Below are 27573 nucleotides of genomic sequence, written 5' to 3'. Positions count from 1 at the left end.
CAACTTGATGTGCTCTATCTGCAATAGCATTGGACTGCAACTGTGAAGCTTGCAATGAGATGTTTGCCAGTGTGGTTCCACCATAACAACCTGTGATGATTTAGCAGTTGGTCAATGCATGGCAACTGCAGTTTGTACAACATGGCACATGTAGTAGTTCAACCATGCCACACAGATTTTTGTTCACACTTGTCATCCACAGTTGTCTAGACACATGAATCACATTTGATTAGGTATGACAACTACAATTGATTTGACATGGCAACTGCATCTGTACAGGCATGGCACTGCATTTGTCCAGGCATGGCAAATCCAGTTGTGCATGCATGGCAACCCAAGAATAGCACTGCATTTATCCAAGGCATGGCAAATGCAGTTGTGCATGCATGGCAACTGCACCTGTCCAATCATGGCAAATGAAGTTGTCCAGGCATGTCAACTGCATTTGTCCTATGCTCATTCTCCTGAATCACCGTTCACAAATTCACTTCATTCGTCTAACCTATGTATGATGTTGATGGCAGGTACATGGTTGCCACCTGTTGCCACACGCTACATGAAGGCCCTGCGTTTTTCCATATAACTCGTAAGCCTTTGCCATCCTTGCAAGTTTAATTTCATGTCGACACCAGTATGTTTCTTTTCCGTACGCGTTACCTTGATTTGCCACATTGGCTACTTGAAGTTGGTCGCCCGTACATCTGTCAGCGTTTGCACCATGTGCTTGCACTTGCCACGGTATCCCCGTGTGTGTGGTTGGGTCATAAGAACCTGCAAAAAATGACATTATAGAACATAAGTAGAATGCCATATTCCTCGTCACAAATATGGCAACTGCCCCTTTTTTGATGATGCATCGTACCGATGTTTGTGTACTGCTCTAGTAGTGGCAGCAACGGCCCTGCGAAAATGAATTGATTGTACTTTGCTGCATCCCAAGGGGGCGTTTCTGGCCTTTGAGAAAACCAAGGATCAGTGCCGTCTTCATGATTCATTTTTCCTCTTTTTTCTCCCACTTTGTTTTCAGTCACTGCATGAACAAGAACGCATCAATATCCGCAAAATGCATTCTTTCTGTTTGTACATACAAGAAAACACAGCAATCTTATCACATTTCTTGCATAGACAACCAACACATTATGGCAAGTAGGACATGTACTTTCATTCTCTTTTCTAAAATCTGGATGCCAACTATCATTTAAAACCGACAGCAACAACGAACATAATATGATGACAACTAACAACACTATATTGTGGCAGCTGACGGCAAAGATAGGTGGCAATTATTTTCCTCCCTCTCTATGCATCACCAAAATCCCTCCTTTTCTTTCCCCCTGATTTTAGTGATTCCTACGCATTCTTATGCATCAACTACTCGCACCAACTCAACCCAGAAGCTTAACTCAACTCTAGGATAGAATATGACAGATCTGGTGTACTTTGGTGGGCAAATTTGAATACACGCAAATCTGTGGTGTGTTTGTCATGACAGTGTGGATCTAGTCGCCATGTTCGTGGGCAATATGCAATTTTCACTTTTCTGGATAGAAGAAGGACGAGAAACAGAAAAAGATCGGAGATCGACCTGTTAGCTCCTCGTCGCGGGGTGGGGGGTGGGGAGACGCTAGAGATTTGGTCCGGTTGCCATGGCAACCAGAGAAGGAAACGATGGCGGTAGAGGATCGAGAGGTAGGAGACGACGGCAGCAGGGCGGAATGGGGTTGGAAGGCAGGCCGGGACGACGGGCGCGTAAGGTCGTGCGGGCAGCGCGCTCGATCGCCGAACGTGTGGGCGGTTGTGCCCCACACCGGACGTGTGGGCTGTGGCTGGATGCGCCCGGACGCCATTGTGCGGGCGGGGTCGTCTCCATGCCACACAGGACGTACGGCACAACCCCACTAGATGCCACACGTTTAACAGTTATCGGCGTCCTATTTTTTTTTACAAAATGTAGAGTGGCAAAAACAAAATTTTCCCATAATTTTATCACCGTCAATCTACGGGTCTCGACCGCCAACGGCGCACCGTCCGTCCGCAGTAGGTGGACCCTTTCGCACCCGTCCACCCAACTAAGCATCTCCCCTCTCTTTCCCTCGTCCTCTTCCTCCTTCGATCTCCACGGCAAAGGAAAAGAAAATCCCGTATTAATCAATTTACAGGTCGGTCTCTATCTGCTCCCATCTCCTGCTCCTCCTCCGCTTACGATCGCCGCGCACAATTCCTTCCAAATTTATTTGATTACTTTGATTTTTCTCTATGGAATTCTGAAATCTGAGGCGAGTTTGTGTTAGATTGTGCCTGGGGGCTTGATTAGATTGTTTCGAGATGGCGGCGTGCCGGGGATTCTTCGAGTGCCTGCTCAGGCTGCTCAACTTTTTCCTCACCGTCGCCGGCCTTGCCATGGTCGGCTACGGGATCTACCTGCTCGTGGAGTGGATGAGGATCTCCGGCGGTGGCGAAGGGGCACCGCCGTCTCCGGCCCCGCCGGCTGAGTTGCTTACGTTTGGCCGCCCGATGCTCACGGTCGTGGCCCTTGGAGAAGGAGGCAGTTTCTTCGACAAGCTACCCAAAGCATGGTGAGACGATTGCGTATCCTTGTTTCTTTCTTGTCCCGCAATAGTTTGATGTTCCTGTTTGTGTGACTAGATAATGATTGAGATCGAGAGAAATTGGAAGCTTTGCTTAATAACAATAACGGCATGCCTAGGATTAGAAGGCCTCTTCATCTGTCCATCCGCAGATTTAGTGATCACCAAATCTGCGATCTCAAACCCTAGCGTGGAATTGGCGGGGGCTCAGAGGATTGATATATTTAGTTTGACTCTGGCATAGGTTCTGTTGGGACGGTTCGAAGTTGCACTTTCAATTTTCCAGATTAGTTTGTGTTACGGGCTGATTTTTGGTGGAACTTGAGTGGGGAACGGAGGAGGTGGTGAGTTCTGGCATGGAAACGGACGGGATATCGCAATGACTTGCGCTCGTGTGCCAGTGGCGATGAAGCTCTGGGCTAAGCTTATTTGGAGAAGAAGATTTCTGTATCATTCCTCAAACGTACACGATACATGATCTTATATACCCAACTAAACTACCTGCTAACACCTGAACTTTTTTTAAGGGAGGCTCGCAGTCACACCTGAATTAGTGTCCAACATGGACATGTTTACCCCTCTATAGTTTCCTTATAAGATTAGTGCTTTCCTAATTGCTGTGCTTCCGCATGATACACTACCCCGATTCCAAAACATGTACGTGATTCCCAGAACTTCAGTTTGCATTGGTTTGGGCATGAACCTGACTTGAGCTGTGGCCCTTGCAGTGACACTGATAGACTTGACCGTGAAAAGAGTCCACAACACTTCCTCTCCAGAAAACAGCTCGTCCTCGAGCTGAAACAAAGGATAGCTGTCATGGAATGCTTGTGCTGTCATCCACAAAGTCTCTTGGTGGATTATCCCTTCCATTGCGCCAGCACCTCCCAAACACTTCTATTCGAACGAGCTTGCAATATTGCTTGTGGAATTGGAAGAACCCGACCATGCAATAATAAGTCCGGTGATGGCACAACAGTCTCAGGAGGCTCACCATGAAATTGTTTTAGCAGGGAGACATGGAAAATGTCATGAATATGAGCGCGAGCAGGAAGCCGCAGACAGTATGCTAGGGTGCCAACCCACTCACACATCTGATATGGCCCAAAGAAACGCGGAAAGAGCTTAGTAGGCATAGCCGTTGTGATGGTGGTTGCTTGTTGATGACGAAGACGTAACCAAACCCATTGCCCAAACACGAACGCAATATCTCAATGCCCATCATACTGTTGTTCAATTGTGGCTTGAGGCTGCAGCAAGTGCTTCTTGATGCTGGCTAAAAATCCATCTCTGCCATTGATGGCCATAGCTGTGTACCGCTTCGCTGCGACTTCTCTGCCGCCCAAGAAGAACCGAAGGACTGAAGCTCTTGTCTGAAATGATACAGCTACTGAAGAAAAACAGAGGAAGGAGGAGCCTGACAATACCCCCCGGAAAAGTTCAGACTTGTCCTCAAGGCTGAAAGTTGGGAAAGATCTTCTGAATAAATGCCGAGTCCTCCCATGTAGCTTCTTCAAGAGGTAGGTTCACCCACTTAACCAGCCATCGAAAACGGGAAATAGAGATATCTCCCTGTTGTCGGGGAATAAGTTTCCTTTCGAGGATAGCTTCAGGTTGCAGTTGGATTCACCCTTGGTTATCCACAAGAGGAAGATGTTTTGTTGGAATGACCTGGTCGCCAATGTGTTGCTTCAATTGACTCACATGAAAGGTATGGTGTAGTTTACACCCTTCAGGCAGTAGGAGTTGGTAAGCTGTGTTGCCCACCTTTTTGAGAATACGGAATGGTCCATAGTATCTAGCGTGTAACTTCAAGTGTCTGTGTATGCTTAAGGAAGTGTGCCTGTAGGGCTGTATCTTGAGGTATACCATATCTCCTTCCTGGAACACTCTTTCCTTCCTTTTCTTATCCACATAGTGTTTCATCCTCTCTTGGGCTTCTGCAAGTTCTCTTTGATAACTTGGTTGGCCAAGTCCTTGTTAAGTAGAAGGTCCGGGGAGTCCTCACAAAGGAAATCAGGAAGAATTGATTCGCCCACCATGGGGGGAGGAAATCCATATAAACCTTGAAATGGGGTCATTTTCAGGGATGTATGGAAGGTAGTGTTGTACCACCATTCAGCTAGGGCCAGCCAGGTATGCCATTTAGTGGGCTGTTGAAAGGCCATACATCTCAAATAGTTCTCCAAACATTGATTTACTCTCTCTGTTTGCCCATCAGATTGGGGATGATATGATGTACTCATGTGGAGTTTAATGCCCAAGGTTTTGAAAAGTTTCTGCCAAAGATTGCTAGTGAAAATTTTGTCTCTGTCAGTGACAATCACACTTGAAAGACCATGTAGCTTGAAAATCTGGTCAGAGAATTGCCTAGCAACAGATTGGACACTAATGGGGTGCTTCATCGACAGGAAATGTGCATGCTTGGTAAATCTGTACACTACCATCAAGATAAGATTCTTGTTTTCTGACATCGGTAGCCCCTCTGCAAAGTCCATACTAATGTGGCACCAAGCGAAGTCAGGTATTGGTAGGCGTTGGAGAAGGCCAGGATAAGGGGTGTGCTCAGACTTGTTGATTTGGCAGATAGGGCAAGCTTTCACATAAGCAATGACATCTTGTTGTATGCCAGTCCAATGGAGTAATAAATGCAGCCTCTCTGGTATGTTGCTCGTTCTCCAGAGTGACCACCCAGTTCAGACTTACGAAATGTTTGTATCAGGTCCTGCCTAAGGGAGGTATTGTTGCCAATGACAATCTTGCTCTTATATCTCAGAATGCCATGTTTGGAAGTGTAGTGTGGGTGTGCCTTCTCATCCACAGCAAGTTCAGCAATGATATTTTTATATTTCTGGTCTTGGCCATAAGACTTAACAACCTCAGTTATCCACATAGGTATAGCAGAGCTTGCACTTAAGGAGTGGATGTAGTATCTGATTCTAGACAGGGCATCCGCAGCTCTATTTTCTCTCCCTTTCTTATACTCGACAGTATAATTGTACCCCAGGAGCTTAACTAGTAGTTTGTGTTGAATTTCTTGTGTGAGCTTTTGATCCTGAATGTATTTGAGGCTCTCTTGGTCAGTTCAGATAATTAGTTTAGACCCTGCAAAATAGTATTTCCATTTTCTGAGTGCTTCAATGATTGCCATGATCTCTTTGTCATAAGTACTCATGGCTTGTCCCTTGGGCCCCAAAGACTTGCTCATATAAGCAATGGGTCTCCCTTCTTGCATGAGCGCAACCCCCAAGCCATATCCACTAGCATCGGCCTCCAAGATGAAGGGTTTGGAGAAGTCAGGAAGTGCTAGGACAGGGGCATTTGTCAACTTCTGTTTTATTTCTTGAAAGGCTTGCTCTTGGGCAGGCGACCATTGAAATGAGTCCTTTTTGAGGGCATCGAATAGAGGTCTGCCGACAAGACCATATTCCTGTATGAATCTCCTCTAATAGCCAGCTAGCCCTATGAAACCCCGAAGTTCAGTAACATTCTTGGGAGCAGGCCAGTTAGAAACTGCTACAATTTTGACAGGGTCAGTGGCCACACCCTCTTTAATGATGTGCCCCAAATACTCCACACTGGTCTGTCCAAAGGTGCACTTGGAGATGTTGACAAACAGCTGGTTTTGTTGCAGGGTTTGGAATACTTCTCTCAGGTGTTGTATGTGTTTTGTGTTCTTCCAGTGTTTCACTATACGCCAAGATGTCATACAAAAAAACAACCACAGATTTCCTTAGGTACTTAGCCAGCTGCACATTCATGAGAGATTGAAATGTGGCAGGGGCATTCGTTAAGCCAAAAGGCATAACAATGTACTCGTAGTGCCCCATGTGAGTAGAGAATGCCGTCTTGGCAATATCCTCAGGTTTCATCCTAATCTGATGATAACCACTTTTGAGATCAATCTTAGAGAAATACTTGGCCCCGTGCAGTTCATCAAGTAGGTCTTCAATCACTGGAATTGGGTATTTATTCTTGATGGTCATGGAATTCAAATTTCTGAAATCATTGCATAGTTGCCATGTACCATCCTTCTTCTTGACAAGTATCATTGGGGAGGAGTAAGGGCTGGAACTATGTTGTATGATGTTCCTCTTAAGCATGTTCTTGATCAACCCCTCTAGTGCATCTTTCTGATGGTGGGGTAGTCTGTAGGCTCTCTGGTTAATGACTTTAGCATCAGGGACTAGTGGTATTGCATGGTCACAAAACCTTTGGGGGGGGATTTGTTGGTTCCTGGAATAGCTCTTCAAATTCCTTGAGTAAATGTTAGACAGGAGGTGGGCAAACAGGTTTGTGGTCTGTGCTGTCTTCAAGTACTGGTGCCACAAAGATCAGTGACCCACAGTCAGGGTTGTCCACCATTCTGGTGAAATGCAGGGTTTCAGGAGCTGGCTCACTAGATGGTAAAGTTTCATCTTGGAAGATTATGTGTCTTCCCTCTGTACCAGTGATTCTCATGGACATGGTTATGAAATTCATTTCTACGGGGCTGTACTTTTTGAGCCAGTCAGTTCCTAAGATAATGTCATAACCCTAGAGATGCAATATTCTGAAATTGTCAGAAAAAGATTCTCCTTGAATACTGTACGAGCAAGAATTACAAATGAATTTCGTAAACAAGGTTCCTCCATTTGCCACTCGGACTTCTGAGTTTTTTTGTGGGTACAATAGGGACAAAGATTTTATCAACCAGAGCAGGAGTCATGAAGGTGGATGTGCTGCCACTGTCTATTAGGGCTGTAGCAATCTCATTTCCAATTTTCACATTTACAATGAAGGTGTTACTTGTTGCAGCAATTCCCATAAGTGCATGCATAGAAATTTGGAGTTCTTCTCCTTGTTGTGCTTGAAATTCAGCTAAGTCTTCCTCACTTTCAAATATGTATACCACTCCAGGTAGCTCATCGTTTTGTTCTTGTAAGGCCAAGACTTGATTTCTCTGACTTAATTTGCAAATCTGCCTATAACCGGGCACCCATGGTTCTTTGTACCTAAAACAAATTCCTTTTTGCCTTGCTTGTTGTATTAGGGCTTGGTTAGAGGGTAGGGTAGCTTGAGGAGGTGTTGGAGTTTTTGGCAGATCAAAGTTAACTTGCTGTCGGACAGCGAAAGGGGCGAAAGGAGGCTGTTAGCAGCTTGCTCTAGTCTCCTAGCCATCCACATGGCATCTTGAAGGTCTTTAGGTTTGTTGCACTGGAGATGAGCTTGTATGTAATCGGATAAACCAGCAATAAAGCTGTTGGTGTAGTAATCATCAGGGAGACTAGGGTTGTCTCTCATCAAGTTAACCGCCCTCTCAAAGCTTTCAATGTATTGGCCCATTGTTCCTGCTTGTACTAAAGCATGGAATTGCTTGACATTGTCACAAATTGAGCTCTCAGCAAACCTATCCCCAAGGTACCTGCAAAATCTGTGCCCAGGAAGAGTTTGGGCATTGAATCCCGTGCCCCTCCACCACTGAACTACTGTTCCTTTAAGATATGATACAACAAATTCAGTTCTCTGTTCCAGGGGTGTCCTAGGAGTGTCAAAGTACTGTTCAATGGTTTGTATCCAGTGCTCATTGTCTTCCCCTGCGAATTCAGGTATATTCAGCTTGGCAAGTTTTACACCGACAATGCCCCTTCTAGCCTCATGTGGGCTGTTGCTTCTCTATTTTTGGTGTCTGATTCCATTGCCCATTGGTTCCTCATCAGGAATGTGCACATGAGCTTCAGGTTTTTGATTTTGCACTGCCATGTTCCCTTGATGCCCATAGTAAGGGTGTCTGTAGGGTAACTTAGCAGGTGGCTCTTGTAGTTGGTCAAGAACCACAGTAGTGACCAGACCTGGTGATGTAGGGTAGAACCCTAGATGCCTGATCTTTCACGATTGGAGGGGATCCTACGAACAACACGAAGAACATGAAGGGGAAAGCGAGGGGAAACACAAGAGAAATCACTCAACCAACAAGATCCGGTTACACATATGCTAGATCCTCGAAACACAAAGAGTGATACACGATACAAGGTCAACAAAGGACGATACAAAGGGTCTTCTCCGTGAGGTCTTGAAGGGTCTTCCCGTAAAGGGTCTTGAATCCGCTTGGGGGATCTTCTCTGAAGAGGCGCTCGACTCCGATGGAGAAGTAACCAAGTGGATGAGCAAAGCTCTATCTCAAATATGAGATATCACAATGCTAACCCTAGAAAGAGGGCGACGGAGGTCTATTTATAGTCTTAGTGGACGAAAGGGTAAGTGGTTTCGGCCCAACACGCGGGCGGTCACACAGGCGTCGGACGTCCGACGGTCACCGGTCGTCCGAAGGCTCGCGAGGGTCCAGGCATCCTGTGCAGGTCGGGCGTCCGATGTTTTGGCTCTGGTCAGGACTTGTCGGTCGTCCGGAGGTCTCCATTCTTTCGATGTTTTGGCTCGGGTGTGGTGGTGCCGGTCGTCCGGTGAGGCTTGGTCGTCCGAGCGCTGGGAGGGTCGTCCGGCTGCTGGAGCGTGCGCCGGCTGGGACTTGGCTGGTGGGTTGGAGCCTCCAGGCGTTGGGCGTCCGGGAGACGTCGGTCGTCCGATGACTGGGAGTTTTGAGCGGTCCTTCTTCTTGTCCTTGAACTTGGTGTCCTCGCCGTCTTGTCTGTTGGGTGTAGCTGATCCGTGGCTTTCCTCCAAATACTTGATCACACATAGGGTCTCTGCATGAGGTAGTAGCCATGTCTCATAGGTAGAAAGTGAGTTCATCTTATCTTCGATGGGCTTTGCTCGAGCTCTTGCCATTGGTTCAAGTGGTGTCGTGGGAGATGTAGATACGTCTATGGGGATGATCGTGGGATGCTCCGCATCATCTCCCCTCCCTTGGGAAAGATCCGACCGCGGATCGAAAGCTTCATCATCATGGTATGGCGAGAGGTCTTTGACATTGAAGATGTCGCTCACGTTGTACTTGTCGCGTGGGAGGTCGATCTTGTAAGCGCTGTTGTTGTAGCGTGCTAGCACCTTGAAGGGTCCATCGACTTGGGGTAGAAGTTTGGACTTGCGTTCGTTGGGGAAGCGGTCCTTGCGAAGGTGTAGCCACACAAGATCTCCGATGTTGAATATCATGGGTTGCTTGTTGATGTGGAGCTTGGTCGCGAGTCGTTGTACTTGGCGCTCGATGGTGTGCCTTGTATCTTCATGCATCTTCTTGAGGTAGCTTGCACGTGCACTCGCGTCCATGTTGGTGCGCTCTTGTAGTGGAAGAGGCAGAATGTTCAATGGGGACAACGGGTTGAAACCGTAGACGACCTCGAAAGGGGACTTGCTGGTTGTGGAGTGTCTTGCACGGTTGTAGGCGTACTCGGAATAGGTAGACACTCCTCCCACTCCTTGATGTTCCTCTTGATCAACACGAGTAGTAGAGTGGAGAATGTTTGGTTCGTCACCTCCGTTTGGCCGTCAGTTTGAGGATGGTATGCCGAAGAGAATAAGAGCTTGATTCCGAGCTTGGCGCATAGAGTCTTCCAAAAGTAACTCAAGAACTTGACGTCGCGGTCCGAGACAATCGTCTTTGGCACTCCATGGAGGCGCAAGATTTCCCTACAAAAAAGATTTGCAATATGTGAACCATTGTCTATCTTGTTGCATGGGATAAAATGAGCCATTTTAGAGAATCGGTCCACAACAACAAACACGGAATCCTTTCCATTTTGGGTTCTAGGCAAACCAAGTACAAAGTCCATGCTATTGTCTTCCCAAGGTTGATAAGGAATAGGAAGAGGCATGTAAAGACCATGGGATTGAACTTTTGACGACATGTAGAGTATCGGTTGGTGAAGCGTGAGACCTTGCGGAACATCTTGGGCCAAAAATAATTCTCGGAGAGCATAGCGAATGTCTTGTCGCGTCAAAAGTGTCCCATGAGTCCGCCTCCATGAGCCTCTTGCAAAATGAGCAAACGAAGAGAAGACTCGGGAATGTAAAGTTTGTTAGCTCTCATAAGATAATCATCCTTGATGTAATATCGTTTCCAAGATGTATGCGTCAAACACTTAGCATATGGAATAGCAAAAGTAGGATCATGCGCATACAAATCTTTGATGTGCTCAAAGCCAATGACATTCAGTTCGAGTTTAGTGACTAGCATGCATATGCGGGAAAGAGCATCCGCCACTACATTTTCCTTACCTTTGATGTACTTGATGACATAAGGAAAAGACTCGATGAATTCACTCCATTTAGCGTGACGCTTGTTCAACTTAGTTTGGCCCTTTAAATACTTAAGCGTTTCATGATCGGTATGAATGATAAATTCATGAGGGCAAAGATAATGTTCCCATTCACGCAGAACTCGCACTAAAGCATATAGCTCTTTGTCATAGATGGGGTAATTGAGTTGTGCTCCGGAAAGTTTCTCACTAAAGTATGCGATGGGGCGCTTTTCTTGCGTTAACACACCTCCTATGCCATTACCGCTAGCATCGCAATGAATTTCGAAAGGTTTGTCAAAGATGGGTAATGCAAGCACGGGAGCATGAGTAAGCAGATTCTTAAGCTCATTAAATGCGGTATCTTGGGATGGTCCCCAAACAAATAGCGCATTTTTCTTACTCAAAGAATGTAAAGGTGAAGCAATTGTGCTAAAATTCTTCACAAATCGACGATAGAAACCGGCTAAACCAAGAAAACTACGCACTTGTTGCAAGTTGGTTGGTTGGGGCCAAGTTTTAATAGCATTGATCTTAGATTCATCTACATGAACACCCTTAGAAGACACAACAAAACCCAAGAAAACAAGCTTATCGACATCGAAAAGGCACTTGTCCATATTAGCATAAAGACGCTCTTTCCTAAGGGTTTGCAACACGGTTCTAAGATGGGTGACATGATCTTTGAGGGATTTGCTAAAGACAAGAATATCATCAAAATAGACCACAACAAATACACAATATAGGGTCGAAGAACAAAATGCATGACTCGCATGAAAGTACCGGGTGCTTCGGATAAACCCATTGGCATAACAAGCCATTCATATAAGCCAAATTTGGTCTTAAATGCGGTTTTCCATTCATCACCTTCTTGGATGCGTATTTGATAGTAGCCACTTCTAAGATCAATCTTAGAGAAAATGGCGGCTCCGCTAAGCTCATCAAGAATATCATCTAAGCGTGGAATAGGGTAACGATATCTAACGGTGATAGCATTGATGGGACGGCAATCGGAAATCATGCGATAAGTACCGTCTTTCTTTGGAACAAGAATGACCGGAACGACACAAGGGCTCAAGCTTTCATGTACTTCACCGTTGTCGACGAGTTGTTGTACTTGCCGTTGGATCTCCTTAGTTTTCTTGGGGTTGACGCGGTAGGGAGCCTTGTTAGGTACGGGTGCTCCGGGATGAGGTCGATTCGGTGTTCAATGCCTCGTAGTGGAGGTAGACCCGAAGGTAGCTCGTCGGAAAAAACATCTTGGAATTCCTGCAAAAGAGAAGACAACACTAAAGGTAGATTGTGAGAGGTGTTAGTTTTTGGTGCCTCGTCCTCGCACACAAGGACATAGTGCATAACACTTGATGGGTTCTCACACACTTCTCTCATCTCACTTTTGGTGGCAAATAGAACTAAGTTCTTCTTTGGCGCGGAGTGTTGGCCGACTAAAAGGCGACATGTTCAACAGTTAGGTGTGGCGGAGATGCGTATGTTGAGATGGATGTGTGGCCACACGAGGAAGGATCGAGTCCGGAATGATGATATACGAGATAGAGTTGGAGTAGCACCAATTGAGGAGAAGCTTGTCCAACATCGTTTGAGATGGTTTGGGCATATTCAGCGCAGGCCTCCAGAAGCTCCAGTGCATAGCGGACGGCTAAAGCGTGCGGAGAATGTCAAGAGAGGGCGGGGTCGACCGATTTTGACATGGGAGGAGTCCGTTAAGAGAGACCTGAAGGATTGGAGTATCGACAAAGAGCTAGCTATGGACAGGGGTGCGTGGAAGCTTGCTATCCATGTGCCAGAGCCATGAGTTGGTTGCGAGATCTTATGGGTTTCACCTCTAGCCTACCCCAACTTGTTTGGGACTAAAGGCTTTGTTATTGTTGTTGTTGTATATAACTAACTTCTTCTTGTCGCTCATCATGGAGGCACTCGATTTTGGCTTGTGGCGCTCACTCTCATTTTGTGGGTCACTCTCACTCTTTTCTCCATGATGGGTGGCTTGCTTGTCGGCGATCACTTGACTTGGAGACATAGGTCGTAGCACGTACTCCTTTCCTTTCATCTTGAAGCTATAGTGATTGGTACGCTCGTTGTGGATGACGCCGCGGTCGAATTGCCATGGTCGACCAAGAAGGAGGTGGCAAACGGATATCGGGACGACATTACACTCCAAAGTGTCTTCATAGCTCTGATTTGAAGGAAACTTTGACTGCATGCTCAACTTGGATAGTGCCGGAATCGCTTAGCCATTGAACCTTGTGGGGATGTGGGTGCTTCATCTTGACCAATTGTAGCTTGGAGCATAGTTCTTCACTTGCCAAGTTGTGACAACTCCCTCCATCGATGATGACCTTGACGGACCTTCAATTGATGCCGGCCTTGGTGTGGAAGATGTGGCATCTTTGGTCTTCGTCTTGTTGATGTTGAAGAGTCAAGACTTTGGAGACAACGAGAGCGGGGCTCGAATCCTCATCACAAAAGACTTGATCATCTTCATCTTCGTTCACGCGCCGATGCATGGCCACGTGCTCAAGGGCTTCCATCTCCTCTTTACTCATGGAGTCACAGGTTCCGTCGTCGTTGAGGATCATGGTGCGCTTGTTGGCACACTCAAAGGACTTGTGGCCTCGACCGCCGCATGTGAAACACTTGAAGGAGCTTGTCTTGACGGTCTCATCGGTAGGAGTAGATGATGAAGCGCGCGGCTTGAAGTTGCTTGTAGTAGGAGGACGACTTGAGGTTGTCGAAGTTTTCTTGTAACTCAACTTGTCGCCGTTGTTTGTGGATGACTTGGTTGAGGTAGAAGTTGTTGGAGCCGTTGAAGCTTGGTTGTTGGAGAAGTCGTAGCTCTTCGAAGATTACTTGCGTACTTGAAGTCATCTTGCACTTGGCGTTTCGCTTTGGTAGCTTGATGCACGAGCTCAATGAGGTTGGAGTAGGGTTGGAAGTTGGCAATCTTCTTGAGGGGATGATTGATGGGATGATTGAGGCCATTCAAGAAACGGACCATAGTTTGCTCATCATCTTCTGTGACATTGGCTCTTATCATGGCAATCTCCATTTCCTTGTAGTATTCTTCAACGCTCTTTGTTTCTTGCTTGAGGAGTTGGAGTTTCTTCAAGAGATCGCGGTTGTAGTAGTTGGGCACAAAGCGTGCACACATGACATCTTTCATTTCTTCCCATGTGGTGATTGGTGGTTCACCTTTTGCTTCTCGCCGCTCAAGGACTTGTTCCCACCATATGAGCACATAGTCTTGGAACTCAAGGGATGCCATAGCGATCTTCTTCTCTTCTTCGTAGTTGTGCAAACGAAAGATCTTGTCGACCTTCAATGCCCATGAAAGGTACTCTTCGGGATCATTGCTTCCACGGAACTTGGGCATGGTGAACTTGAGCTTGCCATAGCGTTGCTCTTCATTGTGATTGGGTCGAGGGTGATGATGACGCCCTTAACGTGGAGGATTGTCAACCTCATATTGCTCTTGGCGTGGAGGATTTCCAAAGTCATCTTGTTCTTGATGAAATTGAGGTTGTGGAGGAGCTTGTCGAGCTTGGTGAGGAGCTTGAGGAACTTGACGATGCACTCTTGCTTGGTAGTTTCGCTCTTGAATTTCTTCGCGAAGTGCTTCCTCTTGATTGCGCCTATCTCGGTTGCGGTTGGCAATGGCTCGACTTGAATCTTGAAGGGCACGTTGCGCCTCAAGAGCTTGTGCTTCATGTTGTTGTTGTTGAAGGCGTTGAGCCTCGGCATCTTGTTCGTCTTGGTGTTGGCGCGCTCGCTCTTCCTCTTGGAGACGTTGGCGTTGCCTTTTTTGTGCTTGTGCAAGAGGAGCTTGGTTTTGGCGATGACGATGTGCTTGCTCGTCGAATTGCTCTTGTGGATGATTGCCGTGTAGAGGATTGCGAGTTGCTTGACGGTCTTGACGCGCGGCTCGCCGTAGAGTGTTCGATGTCGGTGTACTTGAGCCGGAGAAGGTGTCGTCAGTGTGTCGACTCGAACGGCTCCGTCTTGAGTAGGACGAAGTGGAAGAATGGCGGTTCACCAACAAGGCATGAATCTCGTCCATTCTTGCATCGTTCTCTTGTTTGTGAGCGTCGAGCTTGTTGTCGAAGTAGTCTCTTGTTCGTTGCTCGGAGAGTCGCAAGTCGGTGGCGAGATTGTCGATGCGGTCGCTCATTGCTTGTTGTTCTTGATGCAAAGCTCTTTGTGCACCGAAGAGGTGGCTCTTGATGACATAGGATGACATGTCGTCGTCTTGCTCGATGAAGAGTGGGTTGGTAGAAGAACTTGGCCTATCCATCATTCCAAGCAAATATGTGAGTGGGAGAAAGAGAAGAACTTATACCAAATGTACCTTGACCGATGTTGAAGATGGACCAATGATCACTCAAATGTGGAACAAGGAAATAGCACAATTGGTACCAATTCTTGTTGGTTCTCACACCTACACAAGTAAAAGCTTATGGTGGAGTTCGGTTAGGATGGTGGCACAAAATTTGTTGCAATTGTTAGTGAGCCTCAATAATGTTGGAAAAGATTCACAAATTTGCAAATGCAACAAGTAGACCAATAGCAAGATATGGTACACGAAAACACACACGCAAATAGATAAGTAGGGCCGTGCAACCAAGGAATGAGCCAAAATGTGGAATCCAGGAAAATGCTCTTGTTGCACAACACTAGAGAGACGCTAGCACGATTGCACAATAGGCGGATACGAAACTTGTGCACAACCTACTAGGCAAAAATGCAATGACTTCTATCCCAAGTATGCTATATGTATGGTATTTTGGTGATATGATCCAAGATGATTGAGTATGACAATCTTAATGTAGTATGATGCTATGGTTCTTGCTTATAAGCTCTTTGCTTATCTTCCCCTTTTGCGTAAAAGCTTGTTTGGCTCTTTCACTTTTGAGCTCTTTTCTCATGCAAAACTTCATGAACCAAGATAGCAATTGTGTATGCGATGACAACTTTGTGAGACAAAAGATGATACCAAGATATGCACCACGATGATATGGTATGTATGCTATGGTAAGTATGATCACTAATGTGCACAAGTCACGTTGCCGGCAATACTCAAAGGCTAGTCTCGATGGGAAAGCAACGCAAAATTGGGCTATGGTGGTTATCAATGCAATGGCAAGGAATGTACCATGAAAGGATACCACGATACCAAAATGATATGGAGGTTACTGTTCTTGCTTACGGTCGAGGTGTCAAAATTGTGTAGCGGTCGATGTCGATGATGGATATGAGCGGCGGTGTTGTCGTTGTTGAACCGTCCCTAAGTAGCCGAAACACGTTAGGAAATGGAAACCGCCACTCAAAACTCAAAAACCAAAACGTGTCAAAATTTGTCGGAGTTGATAGCGGGTGAGCGATGGTGGTGCTTGCGGAAAGCGGTGGTGGTATGCAAGTGCGTATGCGGAAGTGGCGGTGGAACGGTGGGGGAAACCGAACTGAAAATATTCAGTTTTGTCAGGTATGGTTGGACGACCGATGGAGGTCGCATGACCGATGTTGGTTGGACGACCGATGCTGGTCGGACGTTCGGTGCCTGGGCGATTTCGGGCACGGGATGAACTCGGGAGTTCGAGATGGGGATGGCGAAAAATGGTCAGATATTGCAGATGGAAAAGGTGGAGATGATGGGGGAAAGCTAGATCCACTCGTGGCGAAGCAAATCCAAGGATCAAATCCAACAAAACTTCATCACACCAACAAATCACAAAAAAAAATTGGGGGGCTATTTTTGGCGGGGATTTTTGGATTAGGACGAAAAACAACAAAATCAAGCTAGAAAACAAAGGGTAGGGGCTCCAAATACGTGATCAACGTGGCTCATGGTACCAAGATGATGTAGGGTAGAACCCTAGATGCCGATCTTTGACGATTGGACGGGATCCTACGAAGAACACAAAGGGGAAAATGAGGGAAAACACAAGAGAAATCACTCAACCAACAAGATCCAGTTACACATATGCTAGATCCTCGAAACACAAAGTGATACACGATACAAGGTCAACAAAGGACGATACAAAGGGTCTTCTCCGTGAGGAGGTCTTGAAGGGTCTTCCCATAAAGGGGTATTGAATCCGCTTGGGGGATCTTCTTCGAAGAGGCGCTCGACTCCGATGGAGAAGTAACCAAGTGGATGAGCAAAGCTCTATCTCAAATATGAGCTATCACAATGCTAACCCTTGAAAGAGGGCGGAGGAGGTCTATTTATAGTCTTAGTGGACGAAAGGGTAAGTGGCTTCGGCCCAACACATGGGCGGTCACACAGGCGTCGGACGTCCGACGGTCACCGGTCGTCCGAAGGCTCGTGAGGGTCCGGACATCCGGTGCCGGTCGGGCGTTCGATGTTTTGGCTCTGGTCAGGACTTGTCGGTCGTCCGGTCGGTCGGTCGTCCGGAGGTCTCCATTCTTTTGATGTTTTGGCTCGGGTGTGGTGGTGCCGGTCGTCCGGTGAGGCTCGGTCGTCCGAGCGCTGGGAGGCGTCGGTCGTCCGGTCGGCGTCGGTCGTCCGGCTGCTGGAGCGTGCGCTGGCTCGGACTTGGCTGGTGGGTTGGAGCCTCCAGGCGTCGGACGTCCGGGGGACGTCGGTCGTCCGATGACTGGGAGTTTCGAGCGGTCCTTCTTGTCCATTGAACTTGGTGTCCTCACCGTCTTGTCCGTTGGGTGTAGCTGATCCGTGGCTTTCCTCCAAATACCTGATCACACATAGGGTCTCCGCATGAGGTTGTAGCCATGTCTCATAGGTAGAAAGTGGAGCCTTATCTTCGATAGCCTTTGCTTGAGCTCTTGCCAAGTGGTGTCGTGGGAGATGTAGATACGTCCATGGGGATGATTGTGGGATGCTCCGCATCACCTGGGGGTTTGGGGAGGGTCTGATTGGTGCTACCCTGTCCTGGTGAGACGCCCACATCCCTGGCTGTGTGCAAAACTTCAGGAGTTCCTGGAGGTCCTTCCGCAGCCAGCCGTTTTCCTAGATTTGGTTGTTCGGCAAAGAATCTTTCGAAGCTAGTCTGAATCTTCGGAAAACTGCTTTGTAGGCCAGCAAAGTTTTGGTTAACCGATTGAGAGTATTCCAAAAATTCCTGCTTGTCCGCTATACGATGCCGTTGCACTTGTTGAACGTCGAGCTGCAGTGATTTGAGCTCGAGCAGCCCGGTATCTGACGAACCAGAGTTTTGAGCCATGGTCCAGTAGGAATTACAGCACAAGCAGAGTGCTTGCGTACCTACAGGACTCAATCTGGGTGGGCGAGTAGGGAATTTTACAACCACGTCGTGGCAACCGTACCTACCGACCAGGTCCAGCCGCTGCCAATGCTCGCCGCCGTAGTGCACCAGAACGGCAGGGTGGGTGGAATTTTACTTCTAAAGAAGAGTTCTTCAGTAACCACGCCCACGTCGATCTTGCACTCGAGCTATCTACCGCCGCCAGCGCCACCGGTGTCTCGCCGCCATCGAAACCGGAGTAGGAAGGATTTGGCCGGCGAACCGACTCCCCTTGCCCCGATTCAAACCGCCGCCGAGGTCAGAGGGCTCTAGATACCAATTGTTAGACTAACTCACTGACAAACACGAACAGTAGGAATTTCAGAGGAAGCTCACTTTGATTTCAGAGGAAATTATCTAGGATTCTTACAAGAGAGGAAAGTAGAGGCCAACCACTCCAGTGGCGGCTAGGGTTTACAACCCGGATTACATTGATGCCTCGCTCCGATGGATAGGAGGGCTATATAAAGAGGGAAAGCTTTACTAGAAGTAAAAAGGAACAACAACGACATGAGCAGAGACAGTCAGTGCGTGCGCCACAGTGTTTGATCGCAACCGCTGGATGGAGATCACACGACGCGACGTTGATGGCCAAACGGCTCTGTGTACCGCTTCGCTGCGACTTCTCTGCCGCCCAAGAAGAGCCGAAGGACTGAAGCTCTTGTCTGAAATGATACAACTACTGAAGAAAAACAGAGGAAGGAGGAGCCTGACACCATGATCATGATGGCAGGGTGGAGGTACACCACGCGGCTCCTTGAAAACTAAGGCAAACTCCTGTAGCACTACTGAGGGCATAAGATCATCAACCTCACACGCCTGGAGCATTGGAGAATCTGGTGCAGCCGCTACTTCATGCCAAATGACCTTGTGACCTTTGTGCCAAAATGAAGTTCAAACCACAAGATTGTGCTCGGTGAACAAAGCCATTGGACACCGAGTACCACCTCAAAGCCTTCGAGTGGAATAGCATAACACTCGATTGGGAAGTGCTCATTGCCAGCGCCCACGCCCAGGCCTAGTGTACGACAGATGCGAGTGCTAGCAATCCGGTCGCGTTGGCCACAGTAATGTAAAGTCTAGGTCGTGGTTCCAACTGAGTGCCAGGTGGTGCATCCTGGGCAAATGCAGTTATGTGTCAAGCCAGAATCGAATAATGCCATGAGTGGCTCTGTTATGTGGGGAACCACATATGGTCAGAGGCCCCCAGCCTGGTCGCACCACCCCCTGGTCCAGCCCAAAGTGGCTAGGATTCCTGTACTGCTACAAGTAATTATTAAGGTTCAGATGAGCATTAGGTTCAGAGTCCAGATTAGTTAGTGGGTTCAGATTCGAAATAGGTGCAGAGTCCAAATTAGAACTTGTTCGAGAGTACAGATTGTATTCCCTTTGAGTCGGCTTGTCAGCCAAGCTATTCCTGTTATATATGGGGCTTCTCCCATGATCAATAAAGCATCAGAAGAGTATTACTATCTTTTAGGCCTTAGAGTAATTAGAGTTTGTTCCATCTGGTATTAGCGTCATCTAGGATGGTGGACGATGACAAAGAAGACGGTGGCAACATCAACCTCGTGCTCAAGGAGCTAGCGACCTAGCTGAAGGAGATGGTGGTGCAACGGGCCACGGATCAGGTCATCATCGAGGGCCTCGTCCAACGTCTCAACACAACAGCGCCCCAGCGCTCCACCTTCCACCTTGGTCGACCTGCGCGCGGCGTTGTCGGCAGCCAGTGGCTCCTCCGCTGCCTCCTCCACGCCGTCCAGTACCTCCGCCGCCCTCGCCACCACCGCCCCCACCACTATCCCCATCCTCCTGAGCGCATGATTTGATCCATGCTTTCCTCCATCGCCGTCACCGCCCCAATTTTCGGCCTCCCATTTCTTCCCATAACAACCTCTTGTTTACCCTCCGTTCAACCAAGCTTTCCACCACGCATTCTTGCCACCACTTCTCTACCAACAGCCACCCGCCAATCCTTACCAGCCACTTCCTCAAGCACTACAGACCCAGCCCACCTATGCCGCCTCACCATACCTCACGTCAATTGCCCCCTTCGCATACCAGCACCTTGGTTCTGGTTCCGGCTTTGGTGTCCCACACTTTCACAAGCTCGATTTTCCTACTTACGATGGTTCTGTCGATCCGCTTGGCTGGCTTCATCGGTGTGAGCAATTCTTTTGGGGACATCGCACAGAGGAGGCTGACAAGGTGTGGACAACGGCATACCACCTAGTCGGCAATGCTTAGTTTTGGTACCTCCAGTTTGAGCGTGATCATGTCATTCTCTCCTGGCAGCACTTCAAGGAGGCGTGTCACCTTCAGTTTGGGCCATCTGTACGCGCCAACCCCCTGGGCGAATTGCTTGGCTTCCGTTCACCTCTACCGTTGCCGACGACACCAGCAGATTTATGGCGCTGTTGTGCAGGACCAGCGAACCATTAAACTCAGTCCAACAACGTTTCTTGTACACAACCGGGTTTCCCGAAGGCCTCAAAGTCGATTTTGAGCTTCAGCAACCGATGGACCTCCCACAGCAGTATCCCTCGCTAAGGCATATGAACAACGCCATCCGTTCCCACCACTCATGCTCCTGGCACGTTCCCGAGGTTCGAAGTCTTGGGCAAGGGGACCGACCTTGCCGCTTGCTACATGTACCATCCCACAAGGCGTTACTGCTGCAACTGCTGCCCCTACATCGGCGGCTCGCACTGCGCGCCGCCTCATGCCTACCGAGATGGCTGAACGCCGCCGCCAAGGTCTTTGTTACAACTGCGTTGAGCAGTACGTCCCGATGATCGATGTGCACGCTTGTTCTCCATCGAGCTCGATGATTTTGCTCCTGAGGATGCACCTTTGGAGGAGGACCTAGAGACGCCACACATCTCGCTTCACGCCATCACCGGGCTTTGGAGTATGCGTGTGATTGACACCATACAACTGCGTGTCGTCATCGGCACTCATACCTAAACTGCCTTACTGGACATAGGCTCGACACACAGTTTCATCGACTCAGCTGTGGTCGACGCACTCGGCCTAACTCCAGAGACTTGTCCCGGTCTATGGGTCATGGTGGCCAACGGGGACACACTTGTTAGTGCCGGCCTATGTCGCAGCATCTCCATCAACATGGACGCATGCTTCCACTTGGCGGCTTCGACCTTGTCCTTGGTTGACTGACTCCGTTCCTTCGGACCGATTTTGTGGGATTTTGATCACCACAGCGTGACTGTTGTCCTTGCTGGTTCCCAAGTCACATGGAACGGATTGGTGGTGCCCGTCTTGCCTGCTGTTTGCACGATCACGAGCGAGGACTCTGGCCTCATGGCTGACATGCTCGACGAGTTTGCTGACCTCTTTGCCACTTCGACCATGTTGCCTCTAGGATGCTCTCGTGACCACCGCAGTTGGCTTCTACCTAACACCACGCGAGTTGCTGTCCGGCCATACCGCTATGCGCAACTTCAGAAGGATGAGCTCGAGTGCTAGTGCACGGAGATGTTGGTCCGAGGCATCATTCGCCCTAGCGTCTCGGCCTTCTCTTCACCGGTCCTCCTTGTCAAGAAATAAGATGGCTCATGGCGCTTTTGTGTCGACTATCGGGTGTTGAACGATCATACTGTGAAGGATAAGTTTTCGATTCTTGTTGTTGACGAGCTAGTGGATGAACTCCGGGGCGCCAGGTTCTTCACCAAACTTGACCTCCGCTCGGGGTATCATTAAGTACGGATGCACCCTGATGATGTTGCTAAGATGGTGTTTCACACACATGATGGCCACTATGAGTTCATTTGGCTTAACCAACGCACCGGCAACCTTCCAGGCTTTGATGAATGACATCTTGCGCCCATCTTTGCGCAAATTTGTCCTTGTTTTCTTTGATGACATCTTAATCTACAACTCATCATGGTCGGAGCACCTGCGCCACCTTCGTGTTGTCTTTCAGGACATGCGGTAGCAGTCCTTCTTCCTCAAGCGCAAAAAGTGTTGCTTTGGTGAGTCCTCCGTGGCCTACCTGGTTCATGTCATTGATGCTGATGGGGTGGCCATGGATAAGGATAAGGTGCACGCGGTTGCATTGGCCTACGCCTCGTTCGGTCCGGGCGTTGCGCGGCTTCTTGGGGCTGGCCGGCTACTATCGCAAGTTCATCAAGGACTCCGGCATGCTCGCTACTCCTCTCACGCGTCTACTCAGCAAGGAGGGATTTCGGTGGTGCCCAGAGGCAGAGGATGCCTTCCAGGCGCTCAAGCATGCCCTTGGTCAAGACCTGGTGCTCCAGACGCTGGACTTTGACAATCGCTTCATTGTTGAGTGCGACGCCTCTGGGACTGGCTTTGGTGCCGTTCTTCACCAAGGTGCGGGGCCCTTGGCCTTTTTCAGTCGGCCCATTGCTCCACGCCATGCCAAGCTTGCTGCCAATGATCGGGAACTCATTGGACTGGTTTAGGCTTTGCCGTACGCACCAACCACTATAGCCTGAAGTTTCTCCTCGACCAGTGGCTTTCGACAATCCCTCAACTCCAATGGGTGAGCAATTTGTTTGGATTCGACTTCACTGTCGAGTTTCGCCTGGGGCGCCTCAACATCATCGCTGACGCCCTCTCCCGGCGTGATGCCGATGCAACACCTACGCTTTGTGCTCTCTCGCTGCCAATCTTCACCATCTTCGGGGATCTACGGTGTGAGACCGACGCTTCACCCGAGTTGACCTCCCTTCGTGATGGTATTCGCGCTGGTGATCGCGACCACCACTGGAGTTGTGCTGACAACTTGATTCTTCACGTTGCCCACCTCCCCGTCCATACCAATGATTTTGCAATGCTCATGGCGCTCATGAGGGGGTCCAAAAGACGCTTCATCGACTCCGAGCTGATTTCCATGTCCCTGGCGATCGCCAATTGGTTCAGGACTGGGTACATGCTTGTGTAATCTGCCAACACAACAAGACAGAAACACTCCTGCCTGCTGGGTTACTTCAGCCTCTGCCGGTCCCAACGCCCGTGTGGAGTGATATCTCCATGGAATTCATCGAGGCACTGCCAAGGGTGCTGGCAAGTCTGAGATCCTCTCGGTCATTGGCCGTTTCTCCATATATGCACACTTCATTCCATTGTCCCATCCATACACGGCTGCCTCTGTGGCCAAGGCGTTTTTTGAGGGCATTGTGCGCCTCCATGGACTTCCATAGTCTATCACCAGTGACCGAGATCCTGTCTTCACCAGCAATTTTTGGCGTGAATTATTCAACTTGTCCGGCGTTCAGCTTCACATGAGCTTAGCCTTTCACCCCCCGTCTGATGGGCAGACTGAAGTTGTCAACAAAATCATCGCAATGTACCTGCGTTGCCTCATTGGTGATCAGCCACGGCGCTGGGTCGAATGGTTGCCCTGGGCGGAATTCTGCTACAACATGTCCTACCACTCCGCTCTTCGTGCGACTCCATTCGAGGTTGTCTATGGTCAGCCACCGCCACGTCGTCGTTACTATGTTCCCGGCGAGGCCAAGGTGGCAGCTGTGGACACCGCCTTTCAGGATCGCGCCAACTTCGTTCGTGAGGTTGGTGAGCATCTCCATCAAGCGCAGCAGCGGGCAAAGCATTATAATGATGACAAGCATCGGGAGCTGGCATTGGCATCGGTGATTGGGTGTGGCTTCGCCTTCACCATCATGCGGCAGCATCGTTACCAGGTCACAAGCATGGCAAGTTGTCTCCTCTCTTCTATGGGCCTTTCCAAGTCACTGAAGTCATTGGTTCTGTTGCATATAAACTCGCGCTGCCTGCTCGTATTCGGCTCCATGATGTATTCCATGTCAGTCTCCTTAAAACATTTCATTGAGGATGGCCATGTGCTGCCTGCACCAACCAAGATTCTTCGATCCAGCATTCGACGCGGCGTGAAGCATGTTCTTGTGCAGTGGGTTGGCGCTTTTGAAGATGATGCATCATGGGAGCCGCTGGATGAGTTCATTGCTCGTTTTCCCACGTTTCAGCTCGAGGACGAGCTGTTTGTGGAGGGAGGGAGAGATGTTATGTGGGGAACCACATATGGTCAGAGGGCCCAAGCCCTGGTCGCACCACCCACTGGTCCAGCCCAAAGTGGTTAGGATTCCTGTACTGTTACAAGTAATTATTGAGGTTCAGAGTCCAGATTAGTTAGTAGGTCCAGATTCAAAATAGGTGCAGAGTCCAGATTAGAGCTTGTTCGAGAGTCCAGATTGTATTCCCTTTGAGTCGGCTTGTCAGCTAAGCTATTCCTGTTATATATGGGGCTTCTCCCACGATCAATAAAGCATCAGAATTCAGAGTATTACTATCTTTTTGGCCTTAGAGTAATTAGAGTTTGTTCCAGGCTCGCTGTTGACAAGCACCCTGAGCTGCATTGTCTTTCTGGTCCGGAACCCAGTCGGGGCATGCAGGGAAATTTGGACGTCATCCATGGTCATCCCCTGTCACATCGTCTTCATCAAGCTCGATCCAGTACATCCCCTTTAGTGTGCACTTGTGGTTGTGATGGAACTTCTCCGGGCAATTGAAGCATTGTCCTTGGGCTTTCCGATCAGCCATCTCCTCCGGTGTAAGACGGTGGAACCGGGAGGCTGGATTTGCCACGGCAGCCACGACCGCCGGAGCAGTTGCCGTGCGGCCAGGTATGCTCATGCTTGCTTTATGCCGGGGCCCTGCACTCAGTGCAATACTGACTGGTGAGCAGGTGGGTGCTGGTACAGAATATGATATAAAGTTTGTGCAGACTAGTTGCCTGAGGAGTCACAACAGGCTTGGAATGAGGCTCATCCCACAGGGGTTGTTCATATGCCCTTGCAAAGCTCATAGCAGTCTGAAGGTTTGATGGATTTTAAGGCTCTACATCTGTACGCAATGGCTTTAAGAGTCCTGCTGTCAATATGCCAACTTGCTGACGAAACAATCTCTCACAGCAACAGATGAACAACATGAATTGTAGACAATATTCATCCATGTGCCTATATGCTTGGAGCTGGGTGAGTTCTCGGAGTGCGTTCCTCAAAGCACACCTTTTCCACCTTCCTCAAAAGGGGAGGAGAAACGATACATGACCTTATATACCCAACTAGACTACCGACTCACAGTTGAATTAGTGTCCAACATGTACATGTTTACCCCCTCTAGTTTCCTTACAAGATTAGTACTTCCCTAATAGCTGTGCTTCCGCCTGGCACACTAACTATGATTCGAAAACATGTATGTGACTCCCAGAACATTTGCTGCTCCTAAGCTTGGACTTCAGTCCGCATTGGCTAGGGCCTGAACCTGACTAGAGCCGCGGCCCTTGAGGCGGCGCTGATAGACCTGACACAGAAAATAATCCACAACAGTTTGTCGATCATTTGTTTATTCTACCAAAGATTAAGTTCTACCTTGAAAGTGAATGATTGCATTCAGTAAAGAATTTCTGATTTCCTGGCAGGTTCATCTATTTGTTCATTGGTGTTGGTGCTGTTATCTTCATCGTTTCTCTATTTGGCTGCATTGGAGCAGGGACAAGGAATACGTGTTGCTTGTGTTGTGTATCCTGATAGTTGGTCTTCCATTTTATCAGTACTCACGTTTTTTATAGACGACCACTGAATGTACAAATAAAGGAAGAAAACAGTTATTAAAATCATTGGTAATTCCAAATATGGCATGCGTTAGATACATAACATGCAGTGCAAAAATGACACACTTTTGATCCAGCTGTGATGCAAGTGAAAAGGCATACACCATACTATGTTCTATTATATGAACATGAGTCATTCTAGAATCCATGTCGGCCAAGTATTTGGCCCGGAATATACAAATGTACATTTAAATTACTGACATGCAGTTGGTATTTTACGGGATTGATCCCAAAATGATATTTGCATAACATATAACTATTGTGATATAAAAATGTAGTTAAAAAAACCGTTGTCAAAGTGCTACCCTGTAAATTGTCAATATGTAAATGACTTAAAGCTGTATTCAGAGGCATAAAATGTAAAAGGTAGATAATGAGCAGGATTTAGCTGTTTCTGAGATCTGAATAATGTTTAGTGATTCCATTCAATAATGCATAAATTTGTTTCCTTTGAATGTTAAGTGATTCCATTCAATAATCCACAATTTGTTTCCTTTGATCTTTAGTGATTCCATTCAATAATCCATAAATTTGTTTCCTTTGATGTTTAGTGATTCCATTCAATAATCCATAATTTTGTTTCCTTTGACGTTATAAGTATTCTTTCTTGGTCATATTATTAATCCTTGCTGAGGCTGGAGGTGCTGCATTCATATTCTTTGACCATAGCTGGAAAGATGTGAGGCTTCTGTTTGGTGCTAATTTGGAAACTATGTTATAGTCTCATCCTTTTATTTAATCACTGTAAGTACTTCTTTGTAACTTCCTTTTCAGGTAATTCCAGTGGATAAGACACAAAACTTTGATGCCATGTATAACTTTCTGAATGAAAACTGGAAGATTGCAAGATGGGTTGCTCTTGGTGTTGTTGTTTTTGAGGTAGGAGCAAACTCAAGTCTATTCTTGTTGTTCCTTTTTTTGGATAGCACTGGGCCTTCCTAAACACTAATAGTTTATTAATCATGTTCCGAGTGTGTAGTTGTTACCGGCTTAAGGTTCATTCTTTTCATCTCACATATTTCATTCTACTGTGTCCTTGTCTTTGATCTGCTTGTTGTGAATAAGTTTAGTTTCGACGTACCCTGCGGTACTGGTGAGCGGGAAAACAGAAATTGGTGACGATTTTTAGTCGTGGACAGTCAGTTGCAGTGTGTACTCTTTTAGCTATAGTTGGTCTAGTGCAGGTAGACTAATGTTTACCAGTATGCAGGTATTGCTTTTCTTGTTAGCTCTTGCTGTCAGGGCAATGAACAAACCTGCCGAGTATGACAGTGATGATGAAATCATTGGAACTGTTCGAAGCACTAGCATCCGTCAGCCTCTTATCCATTCCCAGAATGCTCCGGCTACTGGTGTTCCCGTCCCAACACTTGATCAACGTGCGAGCAGAAATGATGCATGGAGCCAAAGGATGCGAGAGAAGGTACATACATCATAGATCGGTTTCAACATCATTGATCATTCTCATACATGTTTTGAACTCATTGATCGTACTTATTATTATTTTTCATTACAAAACAACATGTAATTATTCTACCTGATGCAGTATGGTCTGGACACAAGCCAATTTACTTACAACCCATCAGATGCAACCAGATATCAGCAAAATGGGGCACCTCCAGCTGAAGAAAGGAGCCGTTGCATCGTAATGTGAAAATCCTTCACGACGTCATCCAAATTGATGGTTCTTGAACAGGCCATCTCAGCTTGCACAGTTTGGCTATACCGTGTTGTTCAGAGTGGTGTATGAATAGAGGTCCTTTTACCTTAATGCTCATCTTATCTGCTGTCTTCTGAACAACTCCATGCACCTGTAATTTTTGTGTGAACGAGTATTGGCCGTTGATATCTCATTATATTTCATGTTTTCCTCGGATTCC

General features: G+C 47.8%; 1 protein-coding gene across 1 annotated transcript; it reads left to right on the top strand.

The window, feature by feature from the left end:
* The first annotated feature begins 1965 nt into the window (after window positions 1–1965).
* LOC123117022 (tobamovirus multiplication protein 2A) lies at window positions 1966–27573 on the top strand. The gene is made up of 7 exons (XM_044537879.1): window positions 1966–2159; window positions 2292–2576; window positions 25502–25601; window positions 26292–26372; window positions 26468–26572; window positions 26904–27116; window positions 27240–27573. The coding sequence occupies exons 2-7, from the start codon at window positions 2326–2328 to the stop codon at window positions 27345–27347; spliced, it is 858 nt and encodes a 285-aa protein (XP_044393814.1). The 5' UTR covers window positions 1966–2159; window positions 2292–2325; the 3' UTR covers window positions 27348–27573.

Source organism: Triticum aestivum, chromosome 1B (genome assembly GCF_018294505.1).
Source record: "Triticum aestivum cultivar Chinese Spring chromosome 1B, IWGSC CS RefSeq v2.1, whole genome shotgun sequence".
In the NCBI taxonomy this organism is placed as follows: domain Eukaryota; kingdom Viridiplantae; phylum Streptophyta; class Magnoliopsida; order Poales; family Poaceae; genus Triticum; species Triticum aestivum.
The sequence above is the reverse complement of the archived record's forward strand: the minus strand, read 5'-3'. Positions and strand labels throughout refer to the sequence as shown.

What these genes read in the sequence shown, in the direction of transcription:
- LOC123117022 (XM_044537879.1), top strand. Translation starts at nt 2,326, where the DNA reads ATGGCGGCGTGCCGGGGATTCTTCGAGTGCCTGCTCAGGCTGCTCAAC. An exon ending in GACAAGCTACCCAAAGCATG is followed by an intron (nt 2,577 to 25,501) that starts GTGAGACGATTG and finishes ATTTCCTGGCAG; the next exon opens with GTTCATCTATTTGTTCATTG. An exon ending in TTGACCATAGCTGGAAAGAT is followed by an intron (nt 26,373 to 26,467) that starts GTGAGGCTTCTG and finishes CTTCCTTTTCAG; the next exon opens with GTAATTCCAGTGGATAAGAC.